At 34.7% G+C, this 19,290-nt stretch overlaps 1 protein-coding gene across 1 annotated transcript in view; it reads left to right on the top strand.

The window, feature by feature from the left end:
* Positions 1 to 11,158, top strand: part of LOC111055098 — a 49,635-nt gene extending 38,477 nt beyond the window's left edge. The window contains exons 7-9 of the mRNA XM_039435475.1: positions 1,068 to 1,233; positions 3,857 to 3,905; positions 10,832 to 11,158. Coding sequence (XP_039291409.1) covers positions 1,068 to 1,233; positions 3,857 to 3,905; positions 10,832 to 10,880 — 264 coding nt within the window. The 3' untranslated portion in view covers positions 10,881 to 11,158. The remainder of the gene's footprint in view (positions 1 to 1,067; positions 1,234 to 3,856; positions 3,906 to 10,831) is intronic.
* Positions 11,159 to 19,290: the final 8,132 nt, after the last annotated feature.

Raw genomic sequence — 19,290 nt, 5'->3', positions numbered from 1 at the left:
TCAATATAATTGATCAATTTCAAAACAAGAATTAACAGTTATATCACATCAGATATACTGGTATCAGCTATCCTCTATAATAGGCTGTGAAAAGGCAGAACATTGGCAACGCTTTTCTCCTATCTTTCTTCCCTGCCATTATAACGTGCACCTCACTATATGGTTGAAAAACACACTGTAATCAATGAGCATGTATACAACCGCTTTCTATAATAATTATTCCAACATTGTATTGGCAAATAATTTTTGGATATTAGCTCTCATCGAATTTTCATCTTGCTGTTGACCTTTTTGTCAATACTTGCAGTAGCAGAAATCTTCTGGGTGGCTCACAGCATTGAATTCAGGATTTTCTTATGATTATTTATCGATTAGCATCTAACATCGGGGACCGAGCCTCGCTCTGGTGTGCAAAAGCATAAAAAATGTATCAGGAAAGAAGAAATTATCATAACATTCATACAGAAATGTTCTATCTAATCACAGTAAACTGAGATTAATTCCCAGAGGAATGCAAAAATTTCCCTCACAAAGGCCCAGTTGCACAAAAGCCGGTTAAATTCTAATCCTGATTAACTTCACGTGAACTAAATCAGAAAAGACCATTTCAAAAAGATGGATCTACTGGAATTAATCAGGATTGGAAATAACCCGGCTTTTTTACAACCGGCACTAAGTACCCGATTGAATGATTACAAAAGTTCAGCAGCTGAGTCATATTTTTGACACAGTCCCACATACATGAACTCGCTCACTCACTTCCATCACCAACAGACAACAAAATAATTATTATTAGCTGTTTTTCCAAGGATGAATAATAATTATCCTTTTAATGGCCTTCAGTGAGTTTTTCCAGGGATGAGACCTAGTTCAATCGAATCTATATTATAAACCTACTAAGTTCTGAATTTCGTGAGAATCGTTAGAGTAGCCGTTTTCGAGATCCGGTGAAATACAAACATATCAATATCCAAACATCTATTATCTGAACATATAAACAGAAGTTGCTCGTTCAATAGTATATCTGTATAATTATTCTGATGTGAGTAATTTTCTCTTTTCGACAGAATGTATATTTGGATATTCTACAATATTTGAACGTGAAACAACCACTTAATGCCGTTATGTACTCTGGCAGTGTTAAGTTCCAAGAGCCTGACAGTAGTCGGAATAATGAATACATAGTTGTTCGTGCTTTCATCGATATGAAAACAAACCAACTTGTTAAGTATGGTGAGTATAAATTAATAACTACAATCTCTTTCTTATGCACTCGATATGTTATCCTGTTATATCCTGAACAAGGAAGAAGGAGAGGGTCGTTAAATCCGTTGGCCAATGGACTCGATCTGTGTAGAGCTGGATTTGCACACAGCTCTGACAATAAACCATGGAGAAAAGAATACATAATATACTAATATATTATTATTAACTAGTAGTTCTGTGAACAGTAGACCTCTGAGAAACTCACGCAGTTCTCTCATCCACAAGTATCTGATGTCACCTGTTCAAGTTGATTCATAATAATTGATCGAGCGAAGTGAGGTCTAAGATTCAAGTCGACGGTTTTGCATTTCTCTTTATGTTTATATTTTTGTTTATATTTATGTTTATATTTATGTTTATATGTTCCGCATTTACAGCGAAACGCTGCAATAGATTTTCATGAAATTTTACAGGTAGGCCTATGCTCCTTTTTGAATTTCGCGTCAACGTATACATAAGGTTTTTTTGAAATCTTGCATTTTAAGGATAATACAAAAGGAAAAGGAGTCTCCTTCGAACGCCAATATTACCGTAAAAATCTGACTTTAGAATTATTCATCATAAATCAGCTGTCGAGTGGATTATTAATTGCATGCAATTAATATCTTAATGTAACTTAGTAAAAGATCAGCTGTCGTGTGGACTATTAATTGCAAGCAGTGAGGCATGCAATATTGATAACTCGAAGTAGCTTATTATTTTCCTCCCTTCCTTTCTCTCTGCTTTCAACTTGGTAAGCTTTTGATGATAGCATAGTTGTTTACAACAAATTATTAGCATTGTAATGCTAATAATTTTAATTGAAATTAATAATAATTTTCGATGACCCAAACAGTCATTAGTTGTTTACACTCCGATATCTCGCCGACACGTCAGGACAGGACATAATTCACTCTGATGGACAGTATTAGAGGAGGCTGTGGTTTTTAACTGCGCGAAGTCTACTGTTCACGGAACTACTAGTTCTTAATAACTGTTATTTGTATTCTCCAAGATCCAGAACTCACTTATGTTAATAAACTCAGTTCATGTTTGAATTTGATAATGATAATAAATGATAATATTTATCTAGTGCCGTGATAATCATTCCATCTCATAGAATTATTTTTCAACTATTTTAAAATTAATTTTCAATGAAGAATATTATAATTTCTTCATCATTATTTAGTTCATTTGATATTTTTTTATTTTATTTTCAATCACCTATTGAATTTGTTTTTCAAATGTGAGGATACTGATGGGCAGGCATCATAGAAATATTGAAACCCTACCTTATAGAAATAGGCACGGCCAGACATCTGTGCAATGCATGATTAGTCCACTTGTCGGCTGATTGATTATGAATAATTGTATAGTCTGATTAATCCTATCTTCAGAGTGGATTATCTATATAATAAGAGAGAGTAGGGTTGTGTTTGTTCGTGTGTTCGTTTGTTCGCATCAAAACATGTCAACTTGTGGATTGCATACCGGAAAAACGGGAATGATTTAGATATCCAAATTTTGCACATAGAATCTAAAAATATCAATCTCGTGCACCTGGAAGCCCAAATTTCAATTTGCCTTCTAGATTTCTCAGAATTAATGTTTAAATTTCATTAATGGTACATTCGATTTCATTAAAAAATCACCAAATCGAAATGGTTGAAATTAAAAAAAGAACATCTGTTTCTATATTCCTTTCTACCTGAAAAACATAGGCCCATATGAATAAAACCAGAGCAAAAGCTCATGAGCAAAAGCATGGAGCATAAGGTTTTGCTCATGAGAGAAACGTAGAAGCAAAAGCATTTGCTCTTTTTTATATGAATAAGCTTTACCTTATACTCTTACCTTATGCTCCTGAACTCTGGAGGAAATGCTCACGTATTTTAAAGATTTTCCATCAGCTGATTCGCTTTTGTAGCCTTACTTTGTTTTTATAGCTCACGGAAGCGCTAAATATGCAAGTAGGGTGCACCGCTTGAGTTTGCGTCGTCTGCTCTGTTTTCTATTAATGAATAGAGTTTTAGGTTAGATGAGTTTAGAATTTTGAAATAATAGCGTGAAAAAATGTCATCTCTATAATAATCTTCAGCATATTCTTATTTCTCATAATAGCCTTCTTATAATCGTCTACACTCTCATCTTATTAAATGCCTATTTCCTATTTTGTGATGGCTATCTTTATAACAGATACAGCTTTCTTTTGTATTTATTCTTTTGTAGGGATAATGGTGATAAAGTCTAAAAAGAGTCATGGTTGAATCTAAAAAGAGTTTTATAGTTCTCAACTAATGGTTTTGATCGTATCTGGTATAGTTTCCAGTCTAGCTGCTCTAGACTAGACTCACCTTTCTTGAAGCATTTGCTTCAAAAGTTGAGCAGATGCTCTAGTTTATTCATACAATTTTGAGCAAAAGCTTTTACTTTTGAGCAAATGCTCAAACTATTTTTTTGATGAGCATAAGCAAAAGGTTTTGCTCACGTTTATTCATAGAAAATGAAGCAGAAGCTCAATATTTTAGAAGTATAAGAAAATGCTCAACTTTATTCATATGGCCCATAGTTTTCCGATGGTGAAAAAAATTAACTGGTCTTTGTTTTGCAGATGGTGAAAGTTTTAAAATGGATCGTACCAAGGTGGAAGATGTTAGAAGGTAAGATACTATAGTGTGTTTCAATTTACTTCGTATTTGGAGGGATACGGTGAGTAGCGGAAAGGTGGGATGCAGCTGCCGCGGTGTTGCCGTATTTACACGGTCATTCACGAGTGAGAATAATGAGTACTCTCTTATAAGCCTACAGACGGGGAAAGAAGAGGCGGTCAGTAGGTACTTTCCATCAAATCAATTTTGGGTACAAGAAAACTCTATAATAATGATGATGGTTCCTTGATCCATTCCGAGCTGCGATGTATTAAAACACTTTTTCTCTATGTATTTAACGCGACATGCAGTCAAAAGATAAATTTTGACTGCATGTCGTGTTAAATACATAGAGAAAAAGTGTGTCTGTGATGAAGAATTAACTGATCTACAAAACACAAAGGGACACAATATGAGCCTACATAGACGACATTACTTATTTTGACCTTAATGAGTATAAATAATATTCATAGCTGAAGTAGGCCTATACGTCTGTGAGACGTCTTAATAAGACGTCTCACATAATATGTGAGTATTTCCCTTCAACCACGGAGTAATGAAGAGATCAATAAGTAATAGTTTGTGAGTCAAGAGATGAAATTTAATAAAAAAAAATGCATTTGCTAATGCTAATTAAGTAAGTAATGCTAAGTAATGAGCAATAAGCACTTCTTTATTCCGTGCTTCTATGAAACTTACTATAAAAACTAGTGAGACCCTGGGCTGAAGTACTCGCTCGTGAGCTATATCATTCTGATTTTAAAATCTGCAGCTTGTTGGCTATTCCAACCTCTAGCAAGTGTGTGGCCAGTATTTACCCATGTTTCATCCAACAACACTATTTCATCAAAATTTAAGTCCTTCACCTCCCGAAGAAACCGACTACGCCAAGCTACAATGTCGTTGCGCTCCAGTAGAAGTTTTCGTTGATTTAAACGTTTGTACTCAAACCCCAATGCATGAAGTACTATTTTCAGTGAAGAGCGGCTTCCCTTAAATAGATCTGAGTCTTTCAGAGAAATCAACAGTTTGTTAATTGTAGGATGAACTTTCCTATGCATATAATCATACACGTGACGTCGGATTGCTTCCTGTTGAAAACCATCAATTTCAGTTACACGTTTTCGGCCCCTTCTCTCCTTACCTGGTGTTTCCAATGTTGTCTCAGTATTAGGAGTCTCATTAATTTGCTTCTCCTTTTCCTTACAAATAGAATTTACAGTACTTCTACTTATGCCTAACGCAGCTACAGTTCTGTCTAATACTCTTTCAACTGGTATTAATATACCCCCATTTTCCTTTTCACGCTGGAAAAAACGTCTCACTCTCACTACAAGTTCACGTGTTTGACTTCGTAGAGCAGTTCCTTGGCCGATTTTAGAATAAAGAGGTGTTTTAGCTGGCTGAACACTAGAGTGACCTCTCTTTCTCCTAGCTTCTCCACTTTCCATCACGGATAAATATATTGAATACACAATAAAATCATTGTAAACTTTAAAAATTTTAGTTGTAACTTATATTTAAAAAAACACACTCACGCACACTGTACAATCAAAAGACACACTCACAACTCTATAAATCTAATAATAGTGATTATTTTACGCAGAACACTGACCATACGCAAGACAAAAGCAGAGCAAACCTTCTCTGGCGAAGTTATGGTTCAGAATGCACGTGTGCGATACTGTGCGTGTGGGTGAAACAATCTGGCATCTATGCCTGTTGCCATGACTACCGCGTGGTTCTATTCCCGTTCCAATTGGCTGAACTGGTTTGTCAGCTCCCACCAACGTTAGTTCGCCCCTCCAGGCGAAGTATGAAGTAGTTTTAAACAAACTATAATAATCTAATCTCCACTTAAGAATAAAGCACTCACATCATCCCCAGTGATGTATACACTCAACTATAGTGAGGTCCACGTTATAATGACAGTGAAGAAATATAGGAGAAAAACGTTGCCAAGTCTCTCCATTTTGCCACTGAGTGTACACAGCTGTTACTCAATTCATCCCATTAAATTTGATCTGATAATTATTATCATTTACTCGATAAAATAATCAAATAAATGTCAAATAATTCAAGAATTTTTTTTTCATAATTTGATTCAAAAATTTGCTTCCATAACTGAGATCAGATTTTATTTTTATACAAACCTGAAATGTCGGCTAATTTAAAAAGCTGTGATAAACCAATCTGAATTTCAAACAACCGAAATTGAGTTATTCGGTAGGTGTTCTATTCTGATTTCTTCTAAAGATAATGGAAAAAAAATCTGGTGTGGCGGACTCATACAACTTTCCTTGCCATTATGAGAATTCATCACCTGACGCTAGTGTTCCCGCGCATCTCAAGTCTACTTATAAACAAAGATCTGAGTCAGCTGGTGACAGGACAATAACTCTGGAGACATACGAGGTCTGCTATCTCTTCATAGTGAATCATTCAATAGAATCAACAGTTGCCAACAGTTTGCAATTGGATAATAACATTTTCTCGAATTTCGAGCTTATTTTCAATTTTAGGTGAATATGTTACTGAGCATTAATTGTAGAGATTTTCATGCTCAATCTATTCCACTTGAATTATTTTGTTTAAATTGTATCTAAAGCCTGATAATTGGGAATCTAAAATCAAACTTTGCATAGATGGGGCGGTGCTTCTGAAATTTTTACAGATATGGGACTTGTGGCAGTCGATAGAGCTTATCAATGACTTTCTTAGTTATGAATTTGATTAAAATCGTTGGAGCCGTTTTCGAGAAAATCGCGAAAACCCCTGTTTTTTACAACATTTTCGCCATTTAAGCCGCCATCTTGAATTGCATTTGATCGAAATTGTTCGTGTCGGATCCTTATAGTGTTAGGACATTAAGTTCCAAATTTCAAGTCATTCCTTTAATTGGGAGATGAGATATCGTGTACACAGACGCACATACACTCATACACACACACACACACCACACACACACACACACACACATACAGACCAATACCCAAAAACCACTTTTTTGGACTCAGGGGACCTTGAAACGTATAGAAATTTAGAAATTGGGGTACCTTAATTTTTTTCGGAAAGCAATACTTTCCTTACCTATGGTAATAGGGCAAGGAAAGTAAAAATAGAAATCCTATTAAAAATAAGTAAATTCAATGAGAATAATTCTGAAATAACCTTTCAATATTATTTATACCGGTACGAGTAGGTACCGGTACGTGTAGGCTAACTGAAGCATGTATGAAGTCTAGGATGGTTAGTTATCAACTTTTAAAATGTCATTTCAGGTATTTTGATATGTGTTTCTCATACGGTAATGTCTAAAAATTATTTAATTGTTCCAAAAATACATTTTTTTGAATCTATTATACGACTTGTGTACTGAAATATTTTGATAGGATGAAGAAAAAAATGGCGGCTGAGATTGTTTGTCTACTTTTGTACAGTCACTGTCAAAAGTAGAAATAAAATATTCTGGAAAACAGACAACATTGCAAAGCTAGAGAGAGATAGCGCTATCTGTTTTGTTGTATGATAGAAAAGGACAGCAACAGTATTGTCAATGCTACACTGCCATTATAACGTGGACCTCACTATATCCTTGTCTTTAATCCGACACAGCATATAGCGCTATCCTTTTCCAGCTCCGCAAATTCTTTGGATCGTACCTCTTCTAACAATGTAGAAATATGATTGTTAGACAAAATATTCATTCTCAATTATCAGAATTCATCATAAGAACAGTGTTAATACCAGTAGACGGAGAACAGTAGACTCGCTACACTCACTAACATCACTACTCACACACGCCCGCCTATCCACACACAAACACACAACATGAAAATTGGATTTAGAGTATGATGATATAATAATTATGCAATAGGATAGGTGGGGGACGCTGATAAATAGAAGTTCTTCTGAGCTGGGATGCTCGGTTGAAGAGATAAAAAATCTGGTGTGGCGCACTCACACAACTTTCCTGGCCGTTATGAAAATAGATCACCTGACGCTAGTGTTCACCTGGCGCATCTCAAGTCTACTATTCTAAGATCCAAGCCAGCTGGTGACAGGACAACAACGCTGGAGACACACGAAGTCTGCTATCTCTTCATAGTGAATTATTTTATAGTAATACTATGAAATAATATAGTATTACTATAAAATAATATAGTATTACTATAATGATAATATAGTAATACTATAAGCTGGCAACTGTTGATACTATCAACAGTTGCCAGCAGTTTGCAATTGATATAATTACATTTTATCAAATTTCGAGCTCATTTTCAATTCTAGGTGAAAATGTTACTGAACATAATTGTAGAGATTTTTATGCTCAATCTTTTCCTCTTAGAATTTGTTGTTTAAATTGTATCTGAAGCCTGATAATTTGAAATCTAAAATCAAAATATGCATAGATGGGGCGGAGCTCCTGGAATTTTAACAGATATGAGACTTGTGGCAGTTGATATAACATATCAATGACTATTCCAGGAATAAATTTGATCAAAATCGTTGGAGTCGTTTTCGAGAAAATCGCGAAAAACCCTGTTTTTGACAACATTTTCACCATTTTATCCGCCATCTTGAATTGCATTAGATCGAAATTGTTCGTGCCGGATCCTTATATTGTATGGACCTGAAGTTCCAAATTTCAAGTCATTCCGTTAATTAGGAGATGAGATATCGTGTACACAGACGAACATACACTCATACACACACACACATACAGACCAATACCCGAAAAACTGATTTTTGGACTCAAGGGGACCTTGAAACCTAAAGAAATTGGGGTACCTTGATTTTTTCGGAAAGCAATACTTCCCTTATCTATGGTAATAGGGCAAGGAAAGTAAAAATCTGAAACTTGAAATGTTTGAAATGGTTGGGGAGGGGGAAATTACATGCTATTGAGTTCTGAATTTTTTTTAAATTTCGAACATGTGATATATGAGAATGATAAGACCACATTGGAGCGTTGAAGAATAGAGGTCCGCTACACTTTTGAGCTCCGAAGCACGGTTGAAAAGATAAAATTCTGAAACTTGGATTAGGACTTGGAAAAATATTCTAATTCCAAAAATCACAAAATTTTGAACATGTGATACATGAAAAAAGACCGATTTGAAGCGCTGAAAAGAATGAGCCAAATTTGAACCTGATCCGATTGAGTATTGAAAAGTTAGGTTGATTATTAGAGTAAAATTTCCGAATAAAGGGCCGCCATCTTTAAAAATATGGGGATGAATTTAAAAGTTTTGAATAAATACGTTTCTGCGCCTTGTTTCAAAGTACTTGTATTCCAAATTTTCATCCAAATCGTATCATAATTGCGACTGTAACTGCGGTACAAACAAACAGACAATCGCCGATCGAATTGAAACATAGAATTTGCTTCGCTCATTCAAATATATTCACTTTACGAATAAAATATGATTGATTATTTTAAACAAGTTTGAACCGTTAATATTACATCAGATAACTTATACTGGTATCAGCTATCCTCTATAGAAGGCAATGGCTACGAAGATACATACTTCCAGTGTATTTTAGTAACAGAAATATTTCCTCCAAAATCCACTGTCGTTCTAGTGGAAAAATAATACATGCCATATTATTATATTTTGCTGGAAGACGAAATAGTGAGAGCATGTAATAAGAGTATGGGCTACTTCTAAACTTGAGTATACTTTTTCCAACTCACAACTACCCTATCTACTTGTGCATGGTCAATGAGAGATTATATTTAAATTTTCCGAAATTCGGAATTCCAACCCAAGACTGTATTTTTCAATGATAGTTAATAAATTTTCATAATTGAGATTGAATAATTTGTTGATTATATTTCTATATTGTCAAAAACCAATCTGGCAACGTTGCGGAACTACAAAGGGATAGCTCTATCTGCTTGATCGAATGATAGAAAAGTTTAGCAACACCAATGTTAATCAAGTCCTGCCATTTATATTTTGGACCTCTCTATAAATTATTTCCATTTTTGTAGGCCTATGGATAACACAGCAATATCGGGGACCGAGCTTCGCTCTGGAGTACAAAAGCATAAAAAATGTATTACGAAAAAGTAAATTATAATAACATTCATACAGAAATGTTCTATCTAATCACAGTAAAATGAGATTAATTCCCAGAAGAATGCAAAAATTTCCCTCACAAAGGCCCAGTTGCACAAAAGCCGGTTAATTTTCAATCCTGATTAACTTCACATGAACCAAATCAAAGAAGACCATTTCAGAAAGTTGGATCTACTGGAATTAATCAGAATTGAAAGTAACCCGGCTATTTTGGAACCGGCACTAAGTACCTGATTGAATGATTACAAAAGCTCAACAGCTGAGTCATAATTTTGACACAGTCCCACACACATGAACTCGCTTACTCACTTCCATCATCAACAGACGACAAAATAATTATCAGCTGTTTTTCCAAGGATGAATAATAATTATCCTTTCAATGTCCTTCAGCGAGTTTTTCAAGGGATGAGACCCAGTGCAATCGAATCTTTATATTATAAACCTACAATGTTCTGAATTTCGTGAGAATCGTTAGAGCCGTTTTCGAAATCCGTTGAAATACAAACATATTATAAACATTTAAACATCCAAACATAATTATGAACATTAATAAACAGAAGTTGCTCGTTAAATAGTATAGGATATTTTTCCAAGTTTCAAATGGTTACAGTTTTGATTAATGAATGAGAATACTTCAGATTCGTATCACGTTAACGTGAGTGCAGCCTTGGTATCATTTTAATGATATGTGTTCTGTGATCATTGAATAAATAAATAGATAATTGAACTGGTGAAATGGCAATTGTGGTTAGATGTTTGAGATCACTGTTTTTCTCTCTTGCCAAATCAGTCTAATTGAAATAGTGTCAATTGTTTTGTGAATATAACCTGGATTATTTATTTATTTTTCAGTTTGCCTCCTGCTTCTCCTCTGCAGTTCCATGCCAGCGATCAGGAGTAGTTCCGTTATCGGAGAATTGATTTCAGTCGAAAAAAATATAGAAACCGATTCTCAATTCTCAGCTACAATTTATTTATACCTGCACAATTTGCACAATTTTCCATTCTTTACAATCTGTACAATTGCACGATTTTCTTGATTTTTCAATGGGTTTTCACTATCAGCCTTGCATTTTTTTATTAATTTTAATGAGATTTGAGTGCTTTTGTGTTGAAGTGTTATTTTTGGTAGTCTCAAAGATTGTAAAACATTAGAAATAAAGTTGTTTTGAGTTCTGACTTATCTCTTTCTCTTTTGACTTTGACACACGTGTATTGAGGAGGCATTAACTTGTCTTGAGTCATTATAATAAAGGAAAGGATGTGCTTATACACGTACGAGATAGGAAATTCACGAATGATGCATCATCACGACTCATCTACTGGACTGATTAACTTGAAATTTTGCATATATATATATATATATATATATTATATATATATATATATATATATATATATATATAATTTACCGAGGATGGTTGTAGGCCTTATATATTTATAGAATCATCTATGTGGAATTCTGAAACTTTCAAATGAGGCTTACTCTCTCAATTTTTCAACATGCCTGTAAAATAAATACGTACGTAATATAAACTCGGCGTTCAGACTAGTCGGCTGATTGGGCTGTATCTCCGATTGCCTGATTGGGTTGGCTTATCAGCTGATAATCAGCCTATCGGAGAGCTTCCCGCCCTGCCGACTAGTCTGAGAACGCCTGATGGAGCGCTTCGTGTGGCTTGGTTCTAAATCTCAAATTGTTTTGTGATAGACTGGATAAAAGAGCAAAAAAACAGTATGTAGTCTTTCTCACTTGACTCGGGAATTATCAATGCTAAAATCATTCCTTTTGCGAATTCACACTAAACGCGTGCACTTGCTGATTGTGTTCAGTGTCAGCAGCAAGTCACAACGTGTTTTAATGACACTTTCCAAGTGCCGGTTGCACAAAAACCTGTTAAATTTTAATCGTGGTTCCACCAGAAAAAATCAATCACACAAGCCGTCTTGGCCTTGGTTCTCTGATTGGTTCTCGTGAAATTGATCACGGTTTAAATTTAACCGGCTTTTGTGCAACCCAGGCCCAAATGTTGTTTTTCGGATCTGACGTGTACGTGTACATACATCAGTTAAGACGCCGAACGGAGCGGCTGTGTTTTTCATTCTCTGATTATCAACTACTGTTATCTGGTGATTGTTCAAGCCGGTGATTCTTGTTTTCGAAACAACAGTGCTTATAACCTCAAACAACTGCAAACTGGTAAATTATTACTACTGTATTCTGTTCGAAATTATTAATTGAACGATTTAAATTATTAGGTAAAAATATTCCTCTTCTCAATTTCCTTTTTCAAGGGCTTCCTTCACCTAAATACATCTCGGTCGCCCTCTTGACGTTCCTTTTTCCTATATATTTATCCTGTCTCGTCTATATCACATTCACATATCTTTCTATCAAATAGCGTATCGTAGAATCTCAGAAATAGAGACTAACAATAGTAATAAGAAGCTGTATCAATAATATCTCCTATTTTACTATGAGTGCTTGTGGAAAATGTTCTTCCCACGATTGTTGCAGCCATTATAGTGTTGAGTGTAAAAACTTCAGTTCAACAACAATAGATCAATTGACAGGGAAATTTGGAGGGAATGTTTGGAACACAATTTTTGACTTCGCAGCTTTGTTTGGACCACTTAGAAGGTGAATATATCAAAAGTTCTCATCCCTACCCTTTGTGCTTAAGGGATGAGGGTGGTTTGAAAGTCTGGTTCATTCATTCCTGGCTTACACGCATGTATCTTGAGAATAATGCATTTCAGCGACATGATTAACTGAACAAAAATTAAGCTAGATAAATTTCCTACAAGTTTTGTACAGTGGAGTTTTGTGATATCTCCTTTAATTTTTGAGATATTTGCTTTTAAAAGTGTGAAATCCTTGAGAATACAGTTTTTCTTACAACTTTTTGCACTTTCAGGGCTTATGACTCAACAAAAATGCATTAAGAAAATAAGTACTGATCGTTGGGTTGTAGAGGATTCAATTCTTTTCAATTTGATGTATTATTTCAACATTCTCAATACAGCAATAATTGATCATTTATCAATGTAATTTGAACACAATATCTGGAACACAATTTTTGATTCTGCAGATACATTAAGACTAGTTAGGAGCTGAACATATTGAAAATCCTCATCCCTAAACCATGTGCTAAAGGTGAAGTACCGACAAGTTGACACTCGATGCTGTATTGACAATTTGACACTCAACACTGAAGCTGCTATAACAATTGATGGAAAGCATAAAATGGTTAAATAATCCATAAAATTGAAGAGAATTTTCTCTTCCCAATTTGATAAGACTTGACCACTTTTGTTGACGAAACTCAATCGGAGGATGAAAAGATGCGGATTTCTTTATTTTACATGCTGAACTTAATATAAATAAAAATTCATTTATTGACTTAAAACATTTTCCAATGAATGGCCAACGTCACACCAATTTCAAAGTTACATAATTAGTAAGCTTCAGACAATAGAAAAAGTTTATATAGTATGATGATTAGTCTAATCAAAAGTTATATCAAAATTTACCCTCTTATAATAATAATAATCTAGGAAGTTGATTTCAATTTCAAAAATCGGCAACTATATATGAACATTCATCCTTAAAGATATTTTTACTGTGTTTTTGAAAACTATACCCTAAAGATCTCTAACAGTTACTATATATAATCAGTCATATAATTTTGTACCTGTTTAAAGCCACCACCTTTCTTCGAGATCTAAGATTCAGTTCTGAGGAATGATCCTGTGCCTAGTATTTTTAACTCGCACTTGGCAGGGGGCTTTGCCACCGGCACCTCTGAAAATGTTTTTCTGGTTTATAATTCATGTTTGGTTGAAACCTTTTCTTTCGATAAAATTAACCAATAAAACGTGAGATAATTCTGAATTTATTTCAATTCTTCTCTCATGAATTATACAAAAGTCATTGTTTCGAAGAAGTAGTTGCCATGAAACTGAGAGACAAGGAAGAAGATAGGAAATGGTATTGAATAGAAAGAGATGGAGGAACAACAGCCAGCAGGTAGTGTGCCATCCAGGATAGGGTCGGTTGCACAAAAGCCTGTCAAACTTTAACCATGACTGAATGCTATGTGAAGAGAAGCATTCTTTTCAAAAAAGACTTCCCTGATTGCTTCTTTTGGCATTTGATCATGATTAAAATTCAACAGGCTCTTGTGCAACTGGGAAAATGTGTTTGTTCAATTTGGAGTAATCATAAAATATGAAACATGAAGATGAAAAACTCTAAGCCGGAAGGGTTTCCTTAAAAATGTGACTCCTTCAAGAGCTCATATCTAGAAAACTATGAGATGTATGGAAAAATGTTAAAGATGAAACTTGTAGGCTAATGTGTAAGCTTTAATTTTATATCCAACAAAAATTTCCGAAAGACGAATTTGTTCAAGATATATGCAAAAAACCAAAATATGGAACTTTTAAACCACCCCCACACCCTTAACACAGGGGGTAGGAGTAAGGACTTTTGTAATCTTTACCTACTTACTATCCTTAAAAGTGTTGTGGGGTCAAAAATTGTGTTCCAAACATTTCCTTCTATAATCTTTCGTTGACTGGACTAGCATTGAATTACTCAAATGTGTTATAGTTTGCATCATCTGGTGTTTTATGATGTAACGAGTTTTTTTTTGGTGGGGGGGAGTAGGCAGGGAATCGACCTTCACTAGATTAATTTGTATTTTTGAATGCTGAAAACTCTGTTATATACAGATCATTTCCAAACAAATTTCCCCTTATGATTACATAGGCTACATTCACTTTCCAGGTGTTGGATTGCATAAATACATAGTGGAAAGTTCTATTCTTGTAGCAATTCATTTTTGGAAAATGATCCCATACTAAAAATTCTACTGTGAACGGATATGGGTATACTAGATACTCTTATGAGAGACTACATTGAGTCTATAATCCATCTTGACAGAGACTCTGAGTCAGTAATGTTATTTGACAATATTACATTTATTCGTTTGAGAATGTTTATTTTTTATTTTATAACAAAGTTATATAATTTTTTGTAACTTTTGTGATATAAAATTGTTTTATAACAGTTAAATAATCTAAACGAGGCTTAATCAAAACACTGATTCTTCAAAATTGATAGTATTTTTTCTTTTTTGCCTCCTTTCAATCCTGATTCCTGAGGTATGGAAGTATGGCAGCATTTCAAACTATTTGGTGATTGAAAATATTATATTCATTATTTGAGTTTCATCCAATTTGAATACTTGGTTCAACAATCAAATAATCAAGTTGAACAACTCTTAATGAGAGAAAATAATGGTTTTCGGCATAATATTATGACTATTATTTCAATAACCATCATAGTTACTAACCTCTAATTAGTTTTATTGGATTTATCAGCAAATTTTACATAAGATCCAAACATTTATACCGAAATAAGCTACCAAAAAATATATGTGCTTAGTGTGCTGCAATCTGTTATCCGTCTCAGTGTGAAAGAGTGAACAGGACCGAGTGCGAGGGAAAGAGTAACAGACGAAGCAGACGTAGATGTAGTAATCAGTGGATTCTCAGTTAGCCAGTTCCAGACTTAGCCATTTCTGTCGACTGCTGTTGAAAAGAGGGAGAGTCAGTGAATTCTCAGTCAACGAATTCCGGTCGATGCAGAAACAGCCACTTCCACAGTCAGTCAATTCCGATCAGTGCAGTTAAGTTTCATATGGCAGATTAACATTGAGTCAGCGAGTTCTGAGTTAGCCAATTCTAACGACCCATCTGAGACCCAGTTCTGGCTGTGGCCCTGACAATGTTCCTCCATTTATTGTAAAGGGTTGTGCTGAAATACTGGGTCCTCCCATGATGTTCATTTTTGATCTGTCCTTGAGGTATTCAGTGTTCCCCACCAGATGGAAAATTGGTAAGGCTATTCCCATATTTAAGTCTGGAAGAAGGAATGACATATCCAACTTCCACCCAATAACTCAATTGTCACCTTTTACTAAGGTATTTGAGAGTGCTTTATGATTGTGTGATTGGTCATATTAGTCCCTTTTTATCTGATAGTCAGCATGGTTTCCTAAGGGGTCGCTCAACCACATCTAACTTGCTTGAATTCACGGCTGATGTTTCAGAGGCGCTTGATGTTGGAGATAGAGTGGATGTAGTATATACTGATTTTTCCAAGGCTTATGATAGAATCAGTCATAAGCGGCTTGTTTGCGAATTATCTAGTTTTGGTTTGGTGCCTCGGCTTGTTAGTTTCTTTTCTGACTACCTGAGTGATCGTCTTAATTATGTTTCTGTCTTGAATTTGAAATCGAACACTTATGTCAGCTCCTCTGGTGTGCCTCAGGGTAGAAATTTGGGTCCTTTGTTGTTCCTAATGTTTATTAATGACATACCTGACTGTCTGTTGCAATCCAATTGTTTGATGTTTGCTGATGACTTGAAGATCTACAAGAGGATTGATTGCCATAATGATTCTGTTCTGCTGCAAAGTGACCTGGATTTTGTCTCGAGATGGTGCAGGGATAACGGCCTCGATCTCAATGTTGGCGAATGTAAATTCATAGTCTTCACTTGTAAGCTGAATTATCCTATTTTCAATTACAAAATTAACAGCTTTCAACTCTCTGGAGACGATAGTTTCAAGGATCTGGGTGTATTGATTGATTCTTCTCTGAGTTTTGCTCCCCATGTCCATTGTTTTGTTGGTAGGGCTAATAGGATGCTAGGTTTCATCATGAGATCTACGGCTGGGTTTAGATATGTTGAAGCCTTGATGGCTCTCTTTCCTAGCCTTGTTCGGAGCTTGCTTGAATATTGCACGAAGGTTTGGGATCCCCATCAGGTGGGTCTGATACATTAGATTGAAATTGTTCAGAATAAATTTTTGAGACTGTTATTTTGTAGAAAACTGGATCGTCCTTGTCCTTTGGGGTTTCCAACTGGTGTGTTGCGCAGCATGTTTGGCTTTGAGACTTTGGCATCCAGACGGAAAGTACTTTCTTGTTTACTCCTCTATGGTCTTGTGAACGGTTCCGTGAGCAGTCCTAATCTGTTGGCAAGGCTGAATTTTTGGGTTCCTGTCTTCATTAATCATAATCGGCAAGAGTTTTCAATCTGTAGATGTAACATGGTTGGTCATTATTACTCACCAATGAATCGTATTCCTCATATATTCCTCTGCTATGATGGTCAGGTGGATCTCTTCTCCTTGTCTAAATGTAGCTCCAAGAGAAAAATGTCACCATTCTTCAATTGAAGAGTAATATAAACCTGTTGCTCTTAATTTACTCTGGTTCACGATGGCCTTTTCTTTGTTCTCTCCATGGTCACCCTTTTTCCACTAACTTTAAATATTTTTTCCACTTCCCTTCTGCTCCCTTTTTCTCTAGTTCTTTTATCACTTCTCTTAGAATTAACCATATGTAATACGTAGGTTATATGTTGTTATTTTATGTGGTTATAATTGATCTTATTGAATAATCAAAATTCAGATTTATCAATTACCATTAACATTAATATTGATCTTTTCTTTCCCGAAGTAGCTATAATACTTTTTTCTTGTCTGTTTTTCAAATGTACCATTTTAATCATTCTCTTTTTTTACTTTTCTAGTATTTATATATATTATTTTTTGTAATAATTTTCAATAATGTATTTCCTGTATTCATGAGTGCGTTTGGGCTGTTATGTCTGTTGCACTCCTAGATTTTTGTAAGAATAAATAATGTACTATTAGACACAAATTAGGAGTGGAACGAATTTGTAGGTATTTTGTTTGGAATTGGGGAAGCAAAAAAAGGCTGCCTGATTCAAATTGAGGAGGATCTAATCGATTCTAAAGTGATGTATTGAAAAATCAATATAATTTGAGTTATTCAAGTATCATGTCTTCTTTAGTTATCTATACTACAATGAAGGAAAGAACTGGCTTATTTTTTTTTAATTTAACCGAGGATAGTTAGAGGCCTATTTTCATAATTCGTCAAAATTTCATTACGTCAAGTTTTCAATTTGTTATGTATAGAAACAGCTGAACATTTCTTTTTTTAAAAGGGCGATTAGATGATAGGTATGATTGGGGATCCTATTCGAATAAATATAACTGATTTCCTGTCGCATCAAAATTATGGGCCGCCATCTAGGAACCGTCATTTTAAATTCAACTTAATTTTTTTAAATTGGGAGGAAAGTCATATGATACATGATTTCGATACAGAATTTCAAGATGAAATGAATGGTGAAAACCGCACATTGATTTCTCAAACCGCTCAACAGTTATTGTCATTCAAAGATACTGATAAATCATCCATCTATACTATAATAATGGAAAGAACTGGATTATACACGTAGCGGGATAAGAAAATTATGTTTGACGCCTTTTTAAATTGCTTAAATTTTCAAATTACAAGTTAATCATCACGTCTGAACTAATTGACTGATTGACTTGAAATTTTGCATAAAGATTCTTTATCGAGGATGGTTATAGGCCTATTTTCAATTTTCCAATATTTTATCACGTCAAGTTTTCAGTGTGTAAAGTTTTAAGACCCCTGCGAAGCACGGGTTATCTGCTAGTTGTAAATAAATGAAAACATTGTGAAATAAAAAAGATTTCGTTTAATGACAGAGGTATGTTTTGAATCATATTTTTTTCAGATTTACAGTTATAAAAAAAGAATTTTCCCAAAAAAACCAATTACAGCTTATCCAGCTCATCAGGCTAATAAGAGAGCTAATAAGAACTTACTTCTATTCTCTCACAAAAGTACTATTATACACTAATCTAATACAACTATTATTACTAAGCTTTGTGCCACACAGAAAAAGGCAATACGGAAAAATTAATTATCTACAATTAATCAATAAAATTTTCTATTATCAAGACAAGAATAATCACAGTATCTACATTCAGAATTATTTAGATCTTTCGTTCAAAATTACTATTTAAATTAATTAAATTCAAATAGAACTTACCTGGATGCAAAAAATCTGTCAAAAATTTATTTTCTAGTTTCTTCATAAATATTTGAACAATCAGTTGTTTTGTTTACAACCTCGCGTTTACGTTCATAGATTCGTCTTAGCACTTTAAAACGTATACGGTACTGCGTTTACGTGGTTTGTACTTAGTATATGGTTTTTTGCTTCCCATCGCACCTTTACAATTATAACTATAACTATGACGTCGAAGATGTTAAGCGCTAACAAAATGCCAGACAGAGTTGAGCTTTCCAGTAAATGTAATGACCGACTGATTCGATTACTGACCAGGCCTATACTGCCGAGTGCCTGAGTGGAGCGGGCTGTGCAATAAT

This window comes from Nilaparvata lugens, chromosome 9, assembly GCF_014356525.2.
Source record: "Nilaparvata lugens isolate BPH chromosome 9, ASM1435652v1, whole genome shotgun sequence".
Taxonomy (NCBI): domain Eukaryota; kingdom Metazoa; phylum Arthropoda; class Insecta; order Hemiptera; family Delphacidae; genus Nilaparvata; species Nilaparvata lugens.
Note: the sequence above shows the minus strand (reverse complement) of the source record. Positions and strands in the feature narration are given on the sequence as shown.